This window comes from Bidens hawaiensis, unplaced genomic scaffold (assembly GCF_021521415.1).
Source record: "Bidens hawaiensis isolate Kalapana, Puna unplaced genomic scaffold, B.hawaiensis_p1.1 tig00010780_1, whole genome shotgun sequence".
Classification (NCBI taxonomy): Eukaryota; Viridiplantae; Streptophyta; class Magnoliopsida; order Asterales; family Asteraceae; genus Bidens; species Bidens hawaiensis.
Window position 1 is genome coordinate 643,657 of NW_027491828.1, and position 17,607 is coordinate 661,263.

General features: G+C 41.7%; 1 protein-coding gene across 1 annotated transcript; it reads right to left on the bottom strand.

Moving 5' to 3' along the window:
• Positions 1 to 5,368: 5,368 nt before the first annotated feature.
• On the bottom strand, positions 5,369 to 6,574 carry LOC143536309 (GATA transcription factor 4-like). The gene is made up of 2 exons (XM_077030332.1): positions 6,137 to 6,574; positions 5,369 to 5,944 (listed from the first exon to the last, which is right to left on the bottom strand). Exons 1-2 carry the CDS (start codon positions 6,389 to 6,391, stop codon positions 5,399 to 5,401), a joined length of 801 nt encoding a protein of 266 aa, XP_076886447.1. The 5' UTR covers positions 6,392 to 6,574; the 3' UTR covers positions 5,369 to 5,398.
• Between the last annotated feature and the right edge of the window lie 11,033 nt (positions 6,575 to 17,607).

A 17,607-nucleotide genomic window follows, 5' to 3' on the forward strand; every position in this document is an offset into this window, starting at 1 on the left:
ATGCCCTCACGTGAGACGCATGTGAGGGCATTTTTGTCTTTTCGTCTACCCTGCAACTTCATCATCATCATCATCTTCTTCTTCTTCTTCATTTTGCATATCTCTTTCTTCCATAACTCATCCACCACCACCAAACCCACCATCAACTCGCCGGAGCTTCCATCACAACTCGCCGGAGCTTCCATTTTCTCACAATCAGAGCATAATAATAACTCAATCCACCCACAAACCCACCAACACAATGGTCAACAACAAACGCAAACCCCGGCGACAATCCAAACGCGTTTTAACATCAAATTAAAGGACCGTAACACCTATCTTCATTAACGGTAGGCCATATCTTGTCGTCTAAACCCACTCCTAACCTCTGATTACTCTAAAACTCCCTCTGGATATCGTGATTCTTCACCTAAGAACCGTTTTCCGGCGAGTCCGTTCGCCGTCATCCCAACACATTTTCAGGTAATTCGTATATGATTTTTGATCGTCATTAACCAATAATCAAAACCCCTAAGTCAATTTCAACGAACAAGGAACCGATTTGTGGAATTCATTTTCGTCGGGCTTTGCGTTTGTTGTTGACCATTGTGTTGGTGGGTTTGTGGGTGGATTGAGTTATTATTATGCTCTGATTGTGAGAAAATGGAAGCTCCGGCGAGTTGACGGAATTGGAAGCTCCGGATTGAGTTATTATTATGATCCGGTGATGGAATTGGGGTTTTTGGTTTGGTCTGGAAGATGTAATTGGGTTTGGGAGGGGAGGTTTGTGGGTTTGGTGGTGGTTGCTGGAGGTTGAATGGTGGGGTGAAGGTGGGTGTTGGTGGTGGTGGATGAGTTATGGAAGAAAGAGATATGCAAAATGAAGAAGAAGAAGATGATGATGATGATGATGAAGTTGCAGGGTAGACGAAAAGACATGCCCTCACGAGCGTCTCACGTGAGGGCATTTAACTGACTTTTTCTAACTCAGTTAGCGTAAAGGACAAAACTTGTAGGAAAAAAAAGTTTAAAGTACACCGCCTGCAAGGAAACTTAACAAAGGACACGAACCGTAATTCGACTTATTTTAAAGGACAAAATTTGTAATTCTGTCTTATATTATATAACTAATCGAGACTGTATGATTGTCGTTAACAATTTAATATTGAGATTACAGGGAGTTCGTTAGAGAATCGTAGATAGTTTCAGAGCTTCTGTGATGCATTTTTTATGGTAAACTGGATTTTGATTTAAGAATTTACAATTCTAGTAGTGAAATTGTACATTATATAATGGTTAAATTGTTTACAGACAAATTACAGGTTGAACCTTTTAATTTGTTTGAAATCCCTATCTTATACGTTCTGTATGAAACGCAAAAAAATGGAGTCGTCGCCATCAATGTAGCTTCATCATTGTTCCCACGATCTACCCTGCTGCCATTGTTGCTAGCCTGCTACCGCTCCCCACGCCATCACTACCATTATGGTTGTGGTCATGGAAACAACGACAAACTAGGCGGGCACTCAAGGTGCTGGTGGGTGTGAGAATAAATCATCTAGGTCAGAGTACTGCTATATGAAGACGTTATGAGTATCGTCATTCTTGTAGCAAAAGATTCTCCGAATCTAAGATAGCAAATCTACTTTCGAGTCATCAATTTATATCCCTGTTGGTTCACTACAAAATCTTCCAATCTCCACATGTCTCACAATAATTTAATGATAACTTATAATCGGGGTGAAGACAAAAGGTTACAGCCGCAACAAACTTTTATAAGTCTTGAATTCATGAAATATCATTATATCCTTCAAGTTTGCACCAATTATATAATTCGCAAACTCTCAATCACGCAAAGAAAGGACATATGTAATGTAAAATTAATTCGCAATTCTCTTATTAAATCAAATGTGAATATTCTTTTGACATATGGAGAGTAGCATTCAAATAGAATATGAGGAAATAAAAACAAATTTACAGTTTACAGTTCAAGTCACTTAATATATAAATTGGTTTCTACAACATCTGAGAGCCATCATGCATACCCCAAGCATATGCATTGTTTCCCGAAGAGGTGCCCCCGTGAGTTCTCTATTTCAATATTGTAGTCTAATGGCTTGGGATTATTAATCGTCATATATATTCCCGTTATCAGGACCGAATGGTTGTCATAAAACTTCATTAAGGTAGTAATCCAAAGCTATTTATATTTCCTTTCAACGATAAGGATATTCTTTACTTGTTGTACCCACTAATTTATTTCCATATAAAGAACATAGAGGATGGAAATACTCAATAATAGGAAAATAGTTGCCACTAACATAAAAGTTCCTTTTTAGGAACTTGTAGAATCACATGAAAAGTCCTTAACTTGATGCTTAGCCCAAGTAATTGCCTGCTATGGAGAAGGGGGGGGGGGGGGGATGGGGGATGTCATGTATTGTTAGATTCCATTTGTATACTTAGTGGATTTGGCATATATTAACCAAATCCTTAGCATGGGCTTTGATGTATGTTTGTAAAGATTTAAGAAGATATATCTTAGGGCTTTATTATTCTTTTATGTAAACAAATTGGGGGTACATTAGTACGTAATAAAAATCGTTTAAACGTAGCATAGCAAGTCTTTCAAGTCTAGTATGTAATCCTCAAAATAGACATAAACGTCCAGCAAAAGAAAAACATAAGTAAACGTCATGCCAGTCTCTAAGTAGGGTAGCTTTCACTTCCATGCCAGCCAAGACCTCCTGAGCTCCAATAAAACCTACACCTTGACCTGATGTGCATACTAAAAGTAATTTTTGACGAGTGAGTTTAGGTTTCATAATTCATCTAAAAGTTCTTTCAACATGAAACATAACATTTTTACATCATAAGATAACTTTAACATGAAAATGTTAAAACACAACATGTAAGAATACACTTCAAACATAATCATAACTCAAATACTTGAGTTATTTGAGTGTCCATATCTACAACTATATTGTTACTCGTTGCCATCGTACCTTAAAACCTAGGTGTACAATCAATGACAAGCCACAGAGGCACTGCCCCATGAGATACAGTGTCTCTGTGACATACTTACAACAGACCAAAGTTGGTGACCAAGATACTAGAAGAGTCATATACCATTTGTCATTGAAAGAATATAACAGATTTCGACAATGTAAAAGACTCATATACCATTTAGCTGTTAGCTATTGACGTATTTAATTTCATTACTATATTTTTGTTAATATTTATTTTTATAACATTAATGTCGTTTAAAAAAATTAGCTTATATATTTTGTTACTCGTTAGAGTCTAATGTCATTTTATTTCGGCTCGGCCGAGGTACATAAACTCTCGGGGACGGCCCAGACTTTGTCTTTAATATTCTTTACACATAACAGTTAGGATTTACCAAAACATCCACTTTAAAACATTTCATCGTACAAAATACATACATTTCTTCATTCATGGCCGATTCTTAAGTTTGAGACAAGACCAACCTACAAACACTCGCCTAAAACGAGCACGCATGTTAAAGAAATAAGACCTTAAGAAAACCATTGCATACCCGCTTGCATTTGCCAAAGATTTGGCTTTTTAAACCAGGAACAAACCTAGTGGACACACCTCGTCCGCCAAATGAGCTACAAACATCTAATTCTTATAGTCGGGTGGATAGCTCGTTACACAACATTTACCAATCAATCGTGTTCTCCTATGAGTAATTTCATTGACACCAAAAGTTGATCATATAGTCGAGTGGATACGGTCGTTACACAACTTTCACCAACAGTCTCGTACTCTTGTTCTCCTGTGAATACCCCGATTGGCGACCTACACCCCGATTGGCGACCTACACCGAAAGCAACCCAAAACTCTCATTTTATTTGGATGTCTAAGTGATAAATTGGTGGACCGATAAAACTCAAATGGTATTTGGAATGAACCCACTGTTCTTAAAAGAAAAAATAAACATTTTGAATGCGCTCATAATTATATCAATAAAAGTTGCATTGTTGCAACGTAGACCCAAAGTCCCAAATAATGTTTGGAGGTAGAGGTGAAAAAAAAGGGTTTTCTGATCCAACCCAGCAGTTTCTATATGATACCGGATTTGACCCCACCTATTCTGTGAGTACGAACCGGGTTTTGGGTTTCTCCTCAGACCTGGAGCCGACCCAGATTCGTCGGAATCAGTTCCACTAATACCCGATCGAAACACAACCTGACCTGGAACCCGATACAACCCGGTCAAATACCCGACCATACACGAAACCGGTTCCTACCCGACTCGATTCTTGACTTTTTGTTAACCGTGTCTAAAACCGGTTCCTATCTGGTTCCGGTTTCTAGAAATACTAGGTTTGTACAACTCTATTTGGAGGTCTTGAGCCTTCAACTTGAAGGACATTTTTGGGTCCATTAGATCTGGCCCACAGTTTTTATTTGGTCTAACGAATTTGGGCCGACACTTTTAAGTTGAGATTGGTTTTTCAGAAGCTAAGAAGTAAGAAGTAAATCTCTTTCACATTCTGTTAACTTAAAAAATAAATATTAATAACAAGTAGTTTTGATCGCTTAAAATGTTAAGAGTAAACATGTCACACATTGCAACATGCCCTTGTATATATGTCAGTGTTGTGTCTTACTATTTTTGTTAGTCAAATAGGAAATATTTAGAGACCAAAAAGGTAACTTATTATTAAAATATAGCCACTTAAATTATTATTATTTTTAAATTATATTTACCCATGTCATTAAATATGATTCGTAATATGACGATGATATCCATTCCTTCTCGTTCCCTTATACTCCAATCTCTCGTATATTAATAGAAGTTTTAAAGAAAATATACCGGTCATGAATTTGAAAATAGTTATATTTGATATTATGATTATTGATTTGTATATACGACCTAAAATTATTCAATTTTAGAAAGTGTGCTTGGCTGATGTTGATCGGTCAACCAACCTATCAAAAAGTCAAAACATTATATATTTTGACCCGTTACTTAACCCGATTTACCGGACCAATTTGCCACATATACTACTTGTTTTCTTTTCAGAGGCTCTAATTTAATCGATATAATCATATAAATTGTTAAATTCAACAACAATAATAATAATAATAATAATAATAATAATAATAATAATAACAATAATAATAAGGTTCATGAACCGGTAAGAAAGGTGGGTGTTACTATCACACATACGGATGCACGTGCTTACCGGCCCTATCACGTGGGGAGTCATCACTTCTAGTAGTTGAACATTTAAGTAACCAAAATAAAAATAAAAAAAAATCATGTTACATTAATTTATTCAAAATATTAATCAACAAAAATAGATGATCATCAATTCATCATTCATTAGTCATCACCTACAGAATGAACCCCAAATGTCTCAAAACTATTTTCTAACTGCTGATATCAACACACCTCATAGTTGTTACGGTTGCGATGGCCGTACATTTGATATTTTGAAGCTGGTGACGGTTGTTGTTGTTGTTGTTGTCGTCCAATTATAACCTCTTTTTGTCGGCGAAGCTCCATTACTTTTCGATGAGAGTTCGAGTGTTGAGTCAGCACAAACGTTGGACTCGCTGCGGGTCTATACTCCGGGACAAGTCTTCCTGACTTATACCTAACGCCACATGCGTTACACAACGTTTTCGGCCCTAATGGGCCGGTTCTCCACTGCGGCGTCTTTTCAGACGCGCAGTGGGTGCATCGCCGAACTACTTTAGCCTCTGATTTTGTATAAGAGCATGAAGAGGTCGGCGATGTGTACGACGACATTGACGTCCAACTAGTGTTGTTTGTAGGCATTCGGGTTCTCTTAGTCCTGGATCGGCTGTGGAACGATGTGTTCTCCGGACGGTAGTTTATCGTTCCGATAATGTTATTCGATGGAAAATCGTTGAATGAGTCGTGCACGAAGTTCGACAGCCATTCTAGCTCCGCCACGTCATTACTCTGTAACGCAACACTAATATTATGACCTCACAATCTAAAAATGTAACTTTTAAAAAAGTTAATTTTTTTATCAAAAGATATTTGATCGTTTGCCACTAATATTTTTTAATATACATATTTCAACTTAAAAATGCAAAAATAAAATGTAAAGTAGAATACGAGTATCAATAAAATAAAGTACAAAGCACTTACAGGAACGCATAGGCCATCAGTGAAGTCAGTCATATGGTTGTGATAGTTGGCAATGATATCGTTATCATTATTACTATTACCACTACTACTACCTCCATATTGGTAATGTGTGGACGATGAGGTAATGTTGTGATGCTGATAAGTCATATCAGTGGCTGAGGCGCATATGAGGTCAGTTTGGTCATTAGAAAAGTTAAGCAGCCCATCCACGCCAGAGAAATCCTGGCTACAACACGACATTCCATAAATATCCATTCCTCCGTGCGTGATGGCGTCACCAAACAGTCAGTCACAGTTTGGTGACGGCAGACGACGACGGAAGAGGAGGATGGAGTGAGAGAGGTGGGAGGGTGTGGGTTGATTGATATAGTAAGTAGGTATTGGAAGGCATGTGGGGACAAGGGAGCAGTGGAACGTGAGTAGAGTGACCATGCAATGTGAGCAATCTTTAATTCTTTCTTTTATTATCTTTTACTTTAAACCATTTGGTTTCACTTTTAGTACTAAAAAGAGCATAATTGTGTTTAATGTTTCGTTTATATAACTTTAGGTATATTGGACTATCTAAAATCTAGAAACAAATTCTTATGTATATTAACATATAATGATGGTTTTATTCATGAAATTCAATAAAATTAAAAATTTGAATTCCATTTCATAATGTTATAATATATTTTGGAGTTGGAATAATTGACCACACATTGTCTTCGCATCTACCACCCTTGGCCACCTGTGTCACACCCACCGGTCGCCTAGTTTGAAATGCTATATAAATACGTTCCAAAATAACCAAGGTTAATAGTGTAATACACGTCAGTTGAGTTTGACGCGGTACTAAACTCATACATGGTCATTCTAATGGAAAACAAACACCTATGAATTGTCATGTCTAACGCCATGCCAACAAAACCGTCTACTCTAGGACTCACTTATGTGTAACATGGATACGATTCTCTTTAAGTAAACCGTAAACGTTAATGTTTTAGAAAAGCATCCGTACAATCTACGAAATAAAACGGTTAATATAAATGTTTGTAGGCAAATATATTGTTTTTAAAGGAAATAGATTATAGAAAAGCATTTACACAACACGTTTAGAACAAAACTTAGCATGAACTACTATGATAAAATTATTATCTATAAACATATTTGTGGGGCAGAAATCTATTTTAAGTTTATTAGATATATATTGATCTACTAGACGGGTGCCCGCGCGATGCAGGGGGTGTTTAAACCTGTTAATCACGTATAAATATAAGTGTTTATGGTTCGGTTAAAACCTTGAAATCGTTTAAATCGGTTATCGGTTTGACTTCTTTTTCCTTTTTTTTACTTTCGATTTGTTGGTCGGTTTCAAAATTTTCAAAACGTAGTGAACCATTGGTTCGCGGTTTTTATCGGCAACCGGCCATATGAAACCAGAAAAGACTGTAAATTAACCTAATTGCAATATGATTCCTTTTGTAATCTTTGTTGTTATTATTTCACGTCTTAGATCTTCCATTAATATTTACCATTTATGTGGCTAAAATTATCATTTTTTATTTATGATCATCTCAAGTATCATATTATTTTGGTTTTTAGTTAAAATTGATGGTACATTTAAATTATTAATTATTTTAAACTAAATTTATTGTTAAAGTTTAAGATGTGAAACCAAACTGGAACCAGACCGTTAGTAACGATTCGGTTTCAACTTTCAATGGTTGAGTTTGGTTTTGGACGACAAAAAAATAGTATTAACGGTTGGACTCACAAGTTTAACTTTAAAACCATCAAAACCGACATTGAACACCCCTACGTAACATATTAATTTATTTAAAATGAAAAAAACTTACAACAATATCATATCCAAATTGAAGAGAATAAAATGCTCGTTTTTATGGTGCAATTTGTTTATAAAAATATTAACGTATGAAAAGGCTATAGTCGTTTAAAAATCATGGGTAGGAAGTTAGTTTACAAGTTAAATTAAAAAATAAAAACATAATATGGTTAAAGATGAGGGACCAAACTTGTAAGTTGAATGGGTTATGTTTAAAAGACATGTTTACCCTTACTAATACATGTACCTCATATTTTAAGTGTTGTAAATTACTTAAAAATGAGTGTCTTAATTTACTCTTGTTTGGTGTATTATATATAGTATAGATATATTATATACGAATAACGGATGTGGTTGACACACTTTCATCATGTTTACTACGTTATGATGAACATGAGTGTATTGTATATCTAAAAACTCTTGACAAGAGTATCTTTATCGGTAAAACCGAAACTAATAAAAAACTAAATTACAGTATTACTTTTAAATGTTTAACCTAAGTGTTTATTATGAACATAAATTTTAGTTAAAAATGATCTAAAGACCAAAGAAACACTAACCGGACCCCGGGCAGATTACGGGTAACCTGGGGGTTAGATAGATGTTTCCCACGAGGGGTTAGACCCGGCAAAGATGGTTCTTCCGATAACCTGCAAAACAGACACCGTGAGCTCGTCACTGAGAAGGGGGGGTTCCTCCTTGTGACCACCCTCCGGCGTGAGAATCAGACTAGATTGCTCTTTAAATATAAATGTATATTAAGAGATTGCTAGAGCAGATATCAGGTATAATATGATGATAATATGATAAGATGATCATACCATTTGGGGTATTTATAGCCGAATGTAGGTTTCCAAGGAGGTGTGGCCGGCTGAATAGTATTCCTGTTCTACCAACTGTGGCCTACGCACGTGCCCTGCTGGTAGTTGGTGGGTAGGCAGCGGCTGACAGTGACCAGGCCTGCTGTGTACTATTCCTTTTCCACCAACTGCCGGCTATGCACGTGGTATGACAGGAGTTGGTGAGTAGGCAGCGGCTAATAGTGACATACAGTACAAGAGCATGCTGCTCGCCATACTGTTGTCAATAAGCTGTCGTATCTTTAGTCAGATCTTTTGCCCATACCTCGTCAGGTACAGTACAGAAGATCTTCCCGTATCGTACGGACTGGCTTAGTTGGGCGGGAGTATTCCCCCTCCCGCCTTTGTGCGGGATTGTTCCCGGCTTTGCTCATTCCTTCAGGTGACAACTGAATGATTGAGAGCTAAGTGCCTTGTGCGTGTAGCCTTGCTGCGCGGGTGGCCTTCCCTGATGGCTTGTATCCGCAGCTGCGGGAACAGGCAGAGTCCTTCACCATTGGGAGGCATTTTCTGCGGGAACAGCTTGTGTACTGCGCGTAAGGACGTCACGTCTCTGAGCATGGTGGGTCCTGCGGATCCAGTTGGTTTCTGCGCAGACGTCCCTCTTCAAGGTGAGTCTTGCGGGTCCAACTGGGCTCTGCTGGGACCTACCTCTTCAAGTCCCCCCAGTCCAATGTTCTTCTCATGAATGTTTAATAAAGTGAGGTGAACTTTTGGACTTAAGCAAAGGGTTTTTGAAAAGGGTTAGTTTTAAGGTTTTCCATGGGGATTCTTCCCGCGGAAGTCCTTGTCACTTGCAGAAATTCCCGACTTTCCTGCTTGATCTTTGGGTATGATGCGGGTAGGTCTGTAACCTCCTCGCAAGTCAGGAGCGTTGAGTCCCACTTGTGTGGATTCTCCATGAGGTTTTGGTAGTTTTGAACATAGTGATCAATTATGTTAAAACCACCAATTCCATCCTGGAGCTTCAAACAATGTAGTTCTCGACGTTCCCGCTATGCGGGGATGTTATTTCCGTTTCCGCAAGCATTGCCCAGAAGATCCTTCTTGGTTTCAATTCCCTGCGGAGCGGTAGGTATGTGAAGGGTTTTTCCTTGACACTGTACTCGCGCTCGTCTTACGGTTACTTTACTTCCAAGGTATTCCTGGCGTCAATTCCCTGCGGGTGCTAGGTATGTGAAGGGTTTTGCCTTAACACTGTACCCGCACCCGTCTTATGGTTACTTGGTTGCCAAGGTATTCCTGGCGTCAATTCCCTGCGGGTGCTAGGTATGTGAAGGGTTTTGCCTTAACACTGTACCCGCACCCGTCTTATAGTTACTTGGTTGCCGAGATATTCTTGGCTTCAATTCCCTGCAGGTGCTAAGTATGTGAAGGGTTTTGCCTTAACACTGTACCCGCACCCGTCTTATGGTTACTTGGTTGCCAAGGTAAGGGGTATTTTCCCGCTTACTTTTGAATCTTTTTGAATTTTTTTGAAATTCGAAGAGTTGGTGAAAGGATAAGAACAGTCCAAACCTCTGAAACGTCGTGCGACGGTTTCTTCTGACTGTGTCAGGACGTGCAGGAAGTTATGGTGACGTGACAGTACATGGTCATTCCAGACGCTTTTTCAGGCGCGTGGGCGCGATTTTTCGGGCGCGTGGCCGCGAAATTAATGGTACGCGTCCTTTCAACAGCTGTTGCCAGCTTGCTTTTTGCCACGTGTCATAGTTTCATTGCACCTTCGATTTCTCTCTCTTCCGCATTAAATTCATCGCATTAATTGCGATTAGTATATAAAGGGGGAGAGGGTTCTTTGTAATCCACACTTTCACTCTTCTCTTCATCTTCAAAACGATTTCCGGCGAATACTCACCTTTCAGTCGAGCATTCTCTTGAAATCGTTTTCTTCTTTCATCTGTAAGATGTCTTCTCGTGATCTCGAATCTACAGCCCAGGAAGCTGGGGTGTTTGCCGATGGCAAGAGTACTGCTGGCGAGTGCCAGTGTGCTCTGCCTGTCGATCTGTATCAGTACATCGTCAGGAAGTTCATGCTCGAGTCTCTCGAGCCTGAGTTTCCTGAACCCCATCAGACGGTGTATGATGCCCCCAGAAGCAAGATCGGGGTATATGCTGCATTCTTTGTCTATGGGAATCTTAGGTTCCCGTTGACAAAGTTTGTGTACCGTGTCCTGGAGAGGCACGGTGTGCACCTGACCGAGGTGCACCCGATGGCGATCGCGAAGATTCGCCACTTCGAGTGGGTGTGCCGGATTCTGGGCATTGAGCCCTATGTCGACCGCCTGACCTTCTACTCTTGGAGGTGCATCCAGGGGTGGTATACGCTGATAACCCGGATCAAGGGTTTGAAGATTAGCGCAACCGAGCGCAGTCTTCGCTCATGGAAGCGGGAGTTCTTCTACATCTCCGCTCGCGCCATCCCCCTTGCCATGAAATTCAAGAATGGGCAAGCACTCCCCAGCCTTCACGCCTCCAACTAACAGGAGGCGGAATGGTTCTCGAAGATATCCCGAGTCCAATCTCCGGTTTACCGGTTTGCGGAGTCCGGGATGGTGATGCTCGGGATGAGCCGGGTGTGGAAGGATGCGGATGCGCAAAAGATCCCAATCGTCCTTGAATACGGTTCGAACTCTGTTCCTTACGGTATGCTCTGTTTCTTTTTGTTGATTTAGAATCTCTTCTAACTTCTTTCCTGTTTATTTCAGAGGGGAACGACTTGCAGTCGCTCCTGTATCCGCGGGAGGCTGACAGTCCCGCTCGGATGGGTACTCGTGCTCTAGATGAGAACGAGTTGCCCATCCTAGAACAAACGGCGGATCGGTTCGTGGAGGTCTACCCGCTAGGCCACGAGATCCTGAGCGCCAGGCGGCCAGGTAAGGCGCTATTCAACCCTCGACCCCTCAATGTTGAAACCTCTGCTGGAATTCCTCTAATCTTATGTTCTGATGAGGAATCCGCATATGGTCCTCCGTTGGTGCGGAAGAAGAAGGCTGCCGGCGGGAAGGGGAAGGAGAAGGTGGCCTCCACTGCCGATCCGGTGCCTCGATCTGACTCAGAGGCCGAGAGCGAGGAGGTGGCGGGGAACCCGGGTGGTGATAGGACCACTGCTCCGGAGGCTGCGACTGTCACCTCCGGAGAGCCCCGGATGACGACGGTGAGCGGCGCAAAAAGGCCGGCTCCATCGGGTTCGTCCTCGCCTGTCCGCACTTTTAGGCTCAAGAAAACCCGTAAGTACAAACTTTATTTTTAACTTCATAGCTTAATATCATTAACACTTATCTTCTTTGTGCAGGCGTGGATGTTAACGCATTCCAGGGTGGAGCGCAGAGGAGTACCCCTCCGCCCATGACGGTAGGCTGAGGCGACGACCCAGGCGGCTGCGCCTGCGCTTGCTTCCGCTGGTTCAGTTGCTCACTCCGTTGAGCCGACTGTTCCAGCTGTGATGACATCACCGCCGGCTGTCAGTGCCATTTTTACCGCATCTTTCACTGAGCCGGCGGTTACTTTTGCTGCGGATTCCGCAGCGGCGACTGCGGCGGCTTTTACCATGCCTCCTCCGTCATCGGCAACGACGGCCGATCCTTCAGGTATGCATGGGGCTTATTGCCAACCTCTGCCTCCTTCCCATCTGCCTGACCTCTTGGATGGATTTCCCTTGGGTTCAGGTGATGGGTTTTGTAGGTTCCTGGACGGATCGTACACGGGATGTCGCTAACAACGCAGGTGCGGAATCCCTGCGTAGGTAGATACGAGTGTAGAGTATGTAGAGATCGAACACACAAGCAATAAACCAAACACGTTATATTGATAACAAACACGTGACCCGAGGTCACTATTACAGACAATGACACGTAACACACGAAGTGAACAGCTGAAACGAAAACCCTAAACGACCAACCCTAACTGTTTCGGCTGAAACAGTATATAAACATGACAACTTCGCCATAGGCGAAGTTGTCAATAACTTCGCTGATTCAACAAGTTCGCCAGAGCGAACTTGTTGACAACTTCGCGTGTTACAAATATAAACATAATCAAAACATAATTGCATTACAGACTCGATTACAAATGCTAGACTATGAACTACTGACACACATGTACCAACAGACTCCCCCTTGGCAGTAGCTTCATATCTTGATCTTCAAATCTTGAGTCTTGTAATCTTGCATCTCTACGCATGCGCCCCTTCTCTAACACATACCGACACCACCCGTTGATATTTCCTAGCTTGATCCTTCCAAGCAGGAATGTAGAAGATCTTCTTCTCGTTGAGCACTTTCAGATCAGCCTGCGATAGATTAACAAGATGCATCGGGTCGTAAACCCGAAGTACTTCTTGTTCATCCTCATCTTCCATTACCGCCTCAGCTGTCTCACAATCCACGTACCACCATTTTAGATCTTTGAGCACGTCCTTGGGCATGAACTTCATCGGTACTTCTTTAAGGCACCGGATCGGTTTGTATTTCATGACCATCCAAGGTTTTCCATCAACTCTCAGACCTCTATCCTTGTCTTCGACAAGTTTCCCCTTTTGTGGTTTCAGTAGCTCAAACTTTTTCTCTTTAACGCACTCTTTCCACACGATCTTCGCAATGATTCTAGCCATGTTTTCTTCACTTCTGTTTATCAATCCCAATCTGGCTAAATCTTTTACTTCACATTCTGGCAGTGTGTTTAGAGATCTCAACTTTCTCTGGAAGTACTGAATGCCATCGTATCTCTTGATCACGAAGAGCCGCAGCTGCTCGTCGTATAACCAGCAGATAATACCTTTCTTGGCTTCCGCGTATCCCTTAATATTGTAACTTTTTCTGAACATCTTAGGGACCGCCGGCTTCTTCGTCTTTACTAACCAGTGGGCACAACCCTCCTTCCATTTCGGTTGTTCCTCCCACTCAGCATCTTCCTCCGCGTTCTCATCACCCAACTCTGGTCTCTCAACCTCCGGAATCTCGTGTTCCACGGAGTCATCAACAATCTCCCCTTCCTCTAACACGTTTTCAACCGTAATCTGCTCTCCAATCCTCTCGATCTCATCAACTGGCAGCACATCATCTTCAATCATAAACTCATCATCCTCCTCATCCAACTCTTTCAATGCGTCGATAACATCTTCAACATCAGCATCATCATCAACCGCTACCACGTCGTCACCAGCTGCATTTGTAGACTCCCCCTCAGCTGTGGAAGCCCCAAGAGCCTGAGAGGTTCTTGGCAGCTCACCACCTGCACCTTCCGGTGCATTGGGATCATCGTCATGATCTTCTCTCCGTTTCGTCCTCAACTCATCTCCCCTACAAGTCTTTTCCCCCTGAGATGCCAAGAATGCCTTGAAGGCATCTATAACTTTACCGTGTTCAACCAGGAGGGCTGCTTGTAGTTGATTGGATTCCACTAGGCTTTGAATGTTCTTTGTCTGTTCAGCAACAATCCGCTCTAGCGATGCAATCCTTTCGTTGTCAGAAGTAGGCGTTGGAGTTGGCGGGACATCAGCAGCAGAAGTAACCGCAGGTGGTACACTTGGTAACCCTGCAGTAGTAGTGATGGTCGACTCAACAAATCGTGCAACTACCACCGGTGGATTAAGCGGTTGGGGTGGTAGAGACACAATTGCTGGGGCCGACGTCTCGACAGCAGTAACCTGTGCTGTGGAAGGAATAAGAGACATACCAGACAAGGCAGGTGGAGCAAAACGTACCAACCTCGAAGATTCTCCAGCTCCGGAACCCATACCTGTCCGTTCTCTTCGTGAACGTCTGAGCACAATCTGCACTGCCTCCTCTTCATCAACTTCGTCCTCATCCTCGTCTACAGTTCTCGGCCTCTTTCCCGTAGTTCTCTCCCGAGACACCATAAGTCGTCTCGCTTCAGCAAACGTTTCGTCTAGATCGGAGTCAGCTACCGAAGTAACTGCTCTAGTAACATCCATAAACTGAGGACCCGAGACATCCATATCAAACAAACCATGTCCGCCAAAGGCAGCATCAAGATCAACGTCTTCAGCAGTAGACACAGCAGGAGATACCGCAGCTGGCACAGCAGCAGAGGCAACAGTAGATACAACAGGCGCAGCTGATACAGCATGTGGTGCTGCCGCCTGATGTGGTTGCGGGTCTCTGAACTCGTCCCCTCCTGCAGGAACATACTCCGGATTGATGAGATACCCGAATAATGGAGTATGCCTTTGACGCAGCTCAGGCTTGCTACGAGTGCTCGAAGTGCGGCACTGAGCAAAGATACGTTTCGTCACTCATTCGACGTATCTAATCGGGCGTCTCTGCGGTAGCGACGGAGCGACATGATTCAAAATCATCTGTAAGAAACGAGGATACATAGTGAATCGCTCGCGCGCCACAGCCCTTCTCTGACGATCGATCTCGTAGAATATCAGCTGACTAAAAGAATATCGGCGGTTGTAAGTCAGCGCTATCATGGCTGACTGCATCGTCGCGCCCATCCCATCTGTTCCTGCCTTCCTGCCGGACATGCATACAATCAATACATGCATCAGGAAGCGCCATTGATCCAGCAAAAACCCTTTCCTCCTCTGCGAGTCCCCCAGCGGACCCGAATAACCCATCCTCAAATAAGCTCCATCACGGAAAGGAGCTACGAACTCCGTTGGGTCATCTCTTGTTTCTTCACCGAACTGCAGAGCCAACCGTATATCTTCCGAGGAAAACTGTATGTCATGACCATTTACGGTTGCTCGCATCACCGGAGGCTCAGGCCTGCAATCATAGTACACTGTCTGCCAAAAGTCTTCAATGTTAGGCAGAGAAATGGGCAGTGTATTTGTGATCGCATGAAAGACTCTTGATCGCTGGAGAAACGTGATAATCTCCTTGTAGTCTTCTACGCCTCGTGCGTCTGGATCTAAAATGATATACTGATTATGGGCCGGAAAGAATTGTCGTTGATCATCACCGTCATCACCACCAGCACCTCCAACAGCAGCCATATCTGTACAAAACAAACCAAGTTAGACAATGTGTAAGCAACTCACAAGTTCGCTATGTACCACGAGCGAAGTTGTGATTAAACCTGTACAGGCGAACTTATAGGTGAGGCGAAGTTGGGAACAACTTCGCTTTATCTGTAAGTTCGTCTAAAAACTGTTAAGTAAATTGGTATAGGCGAAGTTGATGATAACTTCGCCTTATCACAACATCCCCTTATGCGAACTTGAGTTCAAGGCGAAGTTACGGATAACTTCGCCACAGGCGAAATTAAGCTTCAGGCGAAGTTGCGGATAACTTCGCCTTAACCATAACTTCGCCTGAATCTGAAACGGCGACTGTTCAGATTCAATCGGCCAAGATCCGATTTTTTCGCACAAATTTGACGATTTAGGAGTGACGAACAACACATAATAATGGTGTTAAGACGTAAAGCTCGTCCATGAACACGTAATACACGGTTGAAAAACTAGGTTTTGAAGGTTCGACGAACCGAGGTCTCGAACCGGGTAAAACTATAACGAACGAGTAAGTTTGGGATCGATATTGACCACACATACCGTCAATAAACACTAGAAACTGGAAACAAAGATCGAAATCGAAAAGCAAACAAGATCTCGGATAATCTGGTATTTGATAGTATGTTCGCCGGAAAACTGAAAATAATGGTACTGTTCCACATTTAAAATTCCTTATATAGGGCGGAGTTTGTTCAGGCGAAGTTACGCTTAACTTCGCCTAGGCGAAGTTAATAACAACTTCGCCGAATTCAACAACTTCGCCCGTAATTTCAAAATCAGCCCTTTAAGTTTGAAGAATCTTGCACTTAACATTAGAAGCTTCCAAAAAGAGTTAAACAAATATGATCATGTCCAAGTAACCAGTTATACAATAATACAACTACAAAAATAGAAAAACTTATAAAAATTTAACGAAATAAGGGATCAAATTTCAGTCTAGTCAGGGACCACTACGTTTTTAGAAAAGATCCTAACAGGAATCATACTAACTACGTGACTGTCACTTGGATCCGTGTTTAGCTGTATTATGACATAGAGAAACAGGTTGTAGGCATGTAAATAACTTAAATGGTTTTCATCGTTTCTGTGATACGGATTAAGGTTCAGTTAAGCTCAAAATTTTAAGTGGGCAACAACTCAGAGATAATGATGTCTTCTATCTATTCTCAAAGCGTATTTGGCTATACCCAAGTCACCCCGAATTGACTTCGACCCATAGTGTCTGATTAACTTGTATATACTCGTTGTCTGCTTCCCGTTCTCTTCTTACTCCAGAATTGAGAAGTCTTGATTGTTACTATGTCTCATAAGTACTAAAAAAATATACATGTATAATAATTTTTTTTTTTTTTTTTTTTTTTTAAACCAAACATTCTTATTGACTTCGGAGTACTAAACCACTGCAAGTCCCGAATCTAGATCACTGCAGTGTCTTGAAATGCTTTCTTCACGGGAATCAGAACACTCACGGGCTCGAGTATGACTGGGTAGTTGCTTTTCTGCCTATCCTTCGAAAAGATATGTATGAAGACATACAAAACTCTTAAGGAGTTTCCACGTAAATTCGAGTAGTTTAAGTTAGTATCACATACACTTTTACGCACCATAAAAATTACCATGACATACAATGACTGTTCTAAAGCCTTTTAAGCCTAATAACTTCACTAGTTAAGCACACACAATCAGTATATATATCATTTTCCAAGGTTGGATCAATTTTCTGTTAAACACAGCAAAGAACTTCTTACGAAGTATTAGACTTGAAAAGTAATTTCATTTCCCGATAAAATTTTTTATTTCA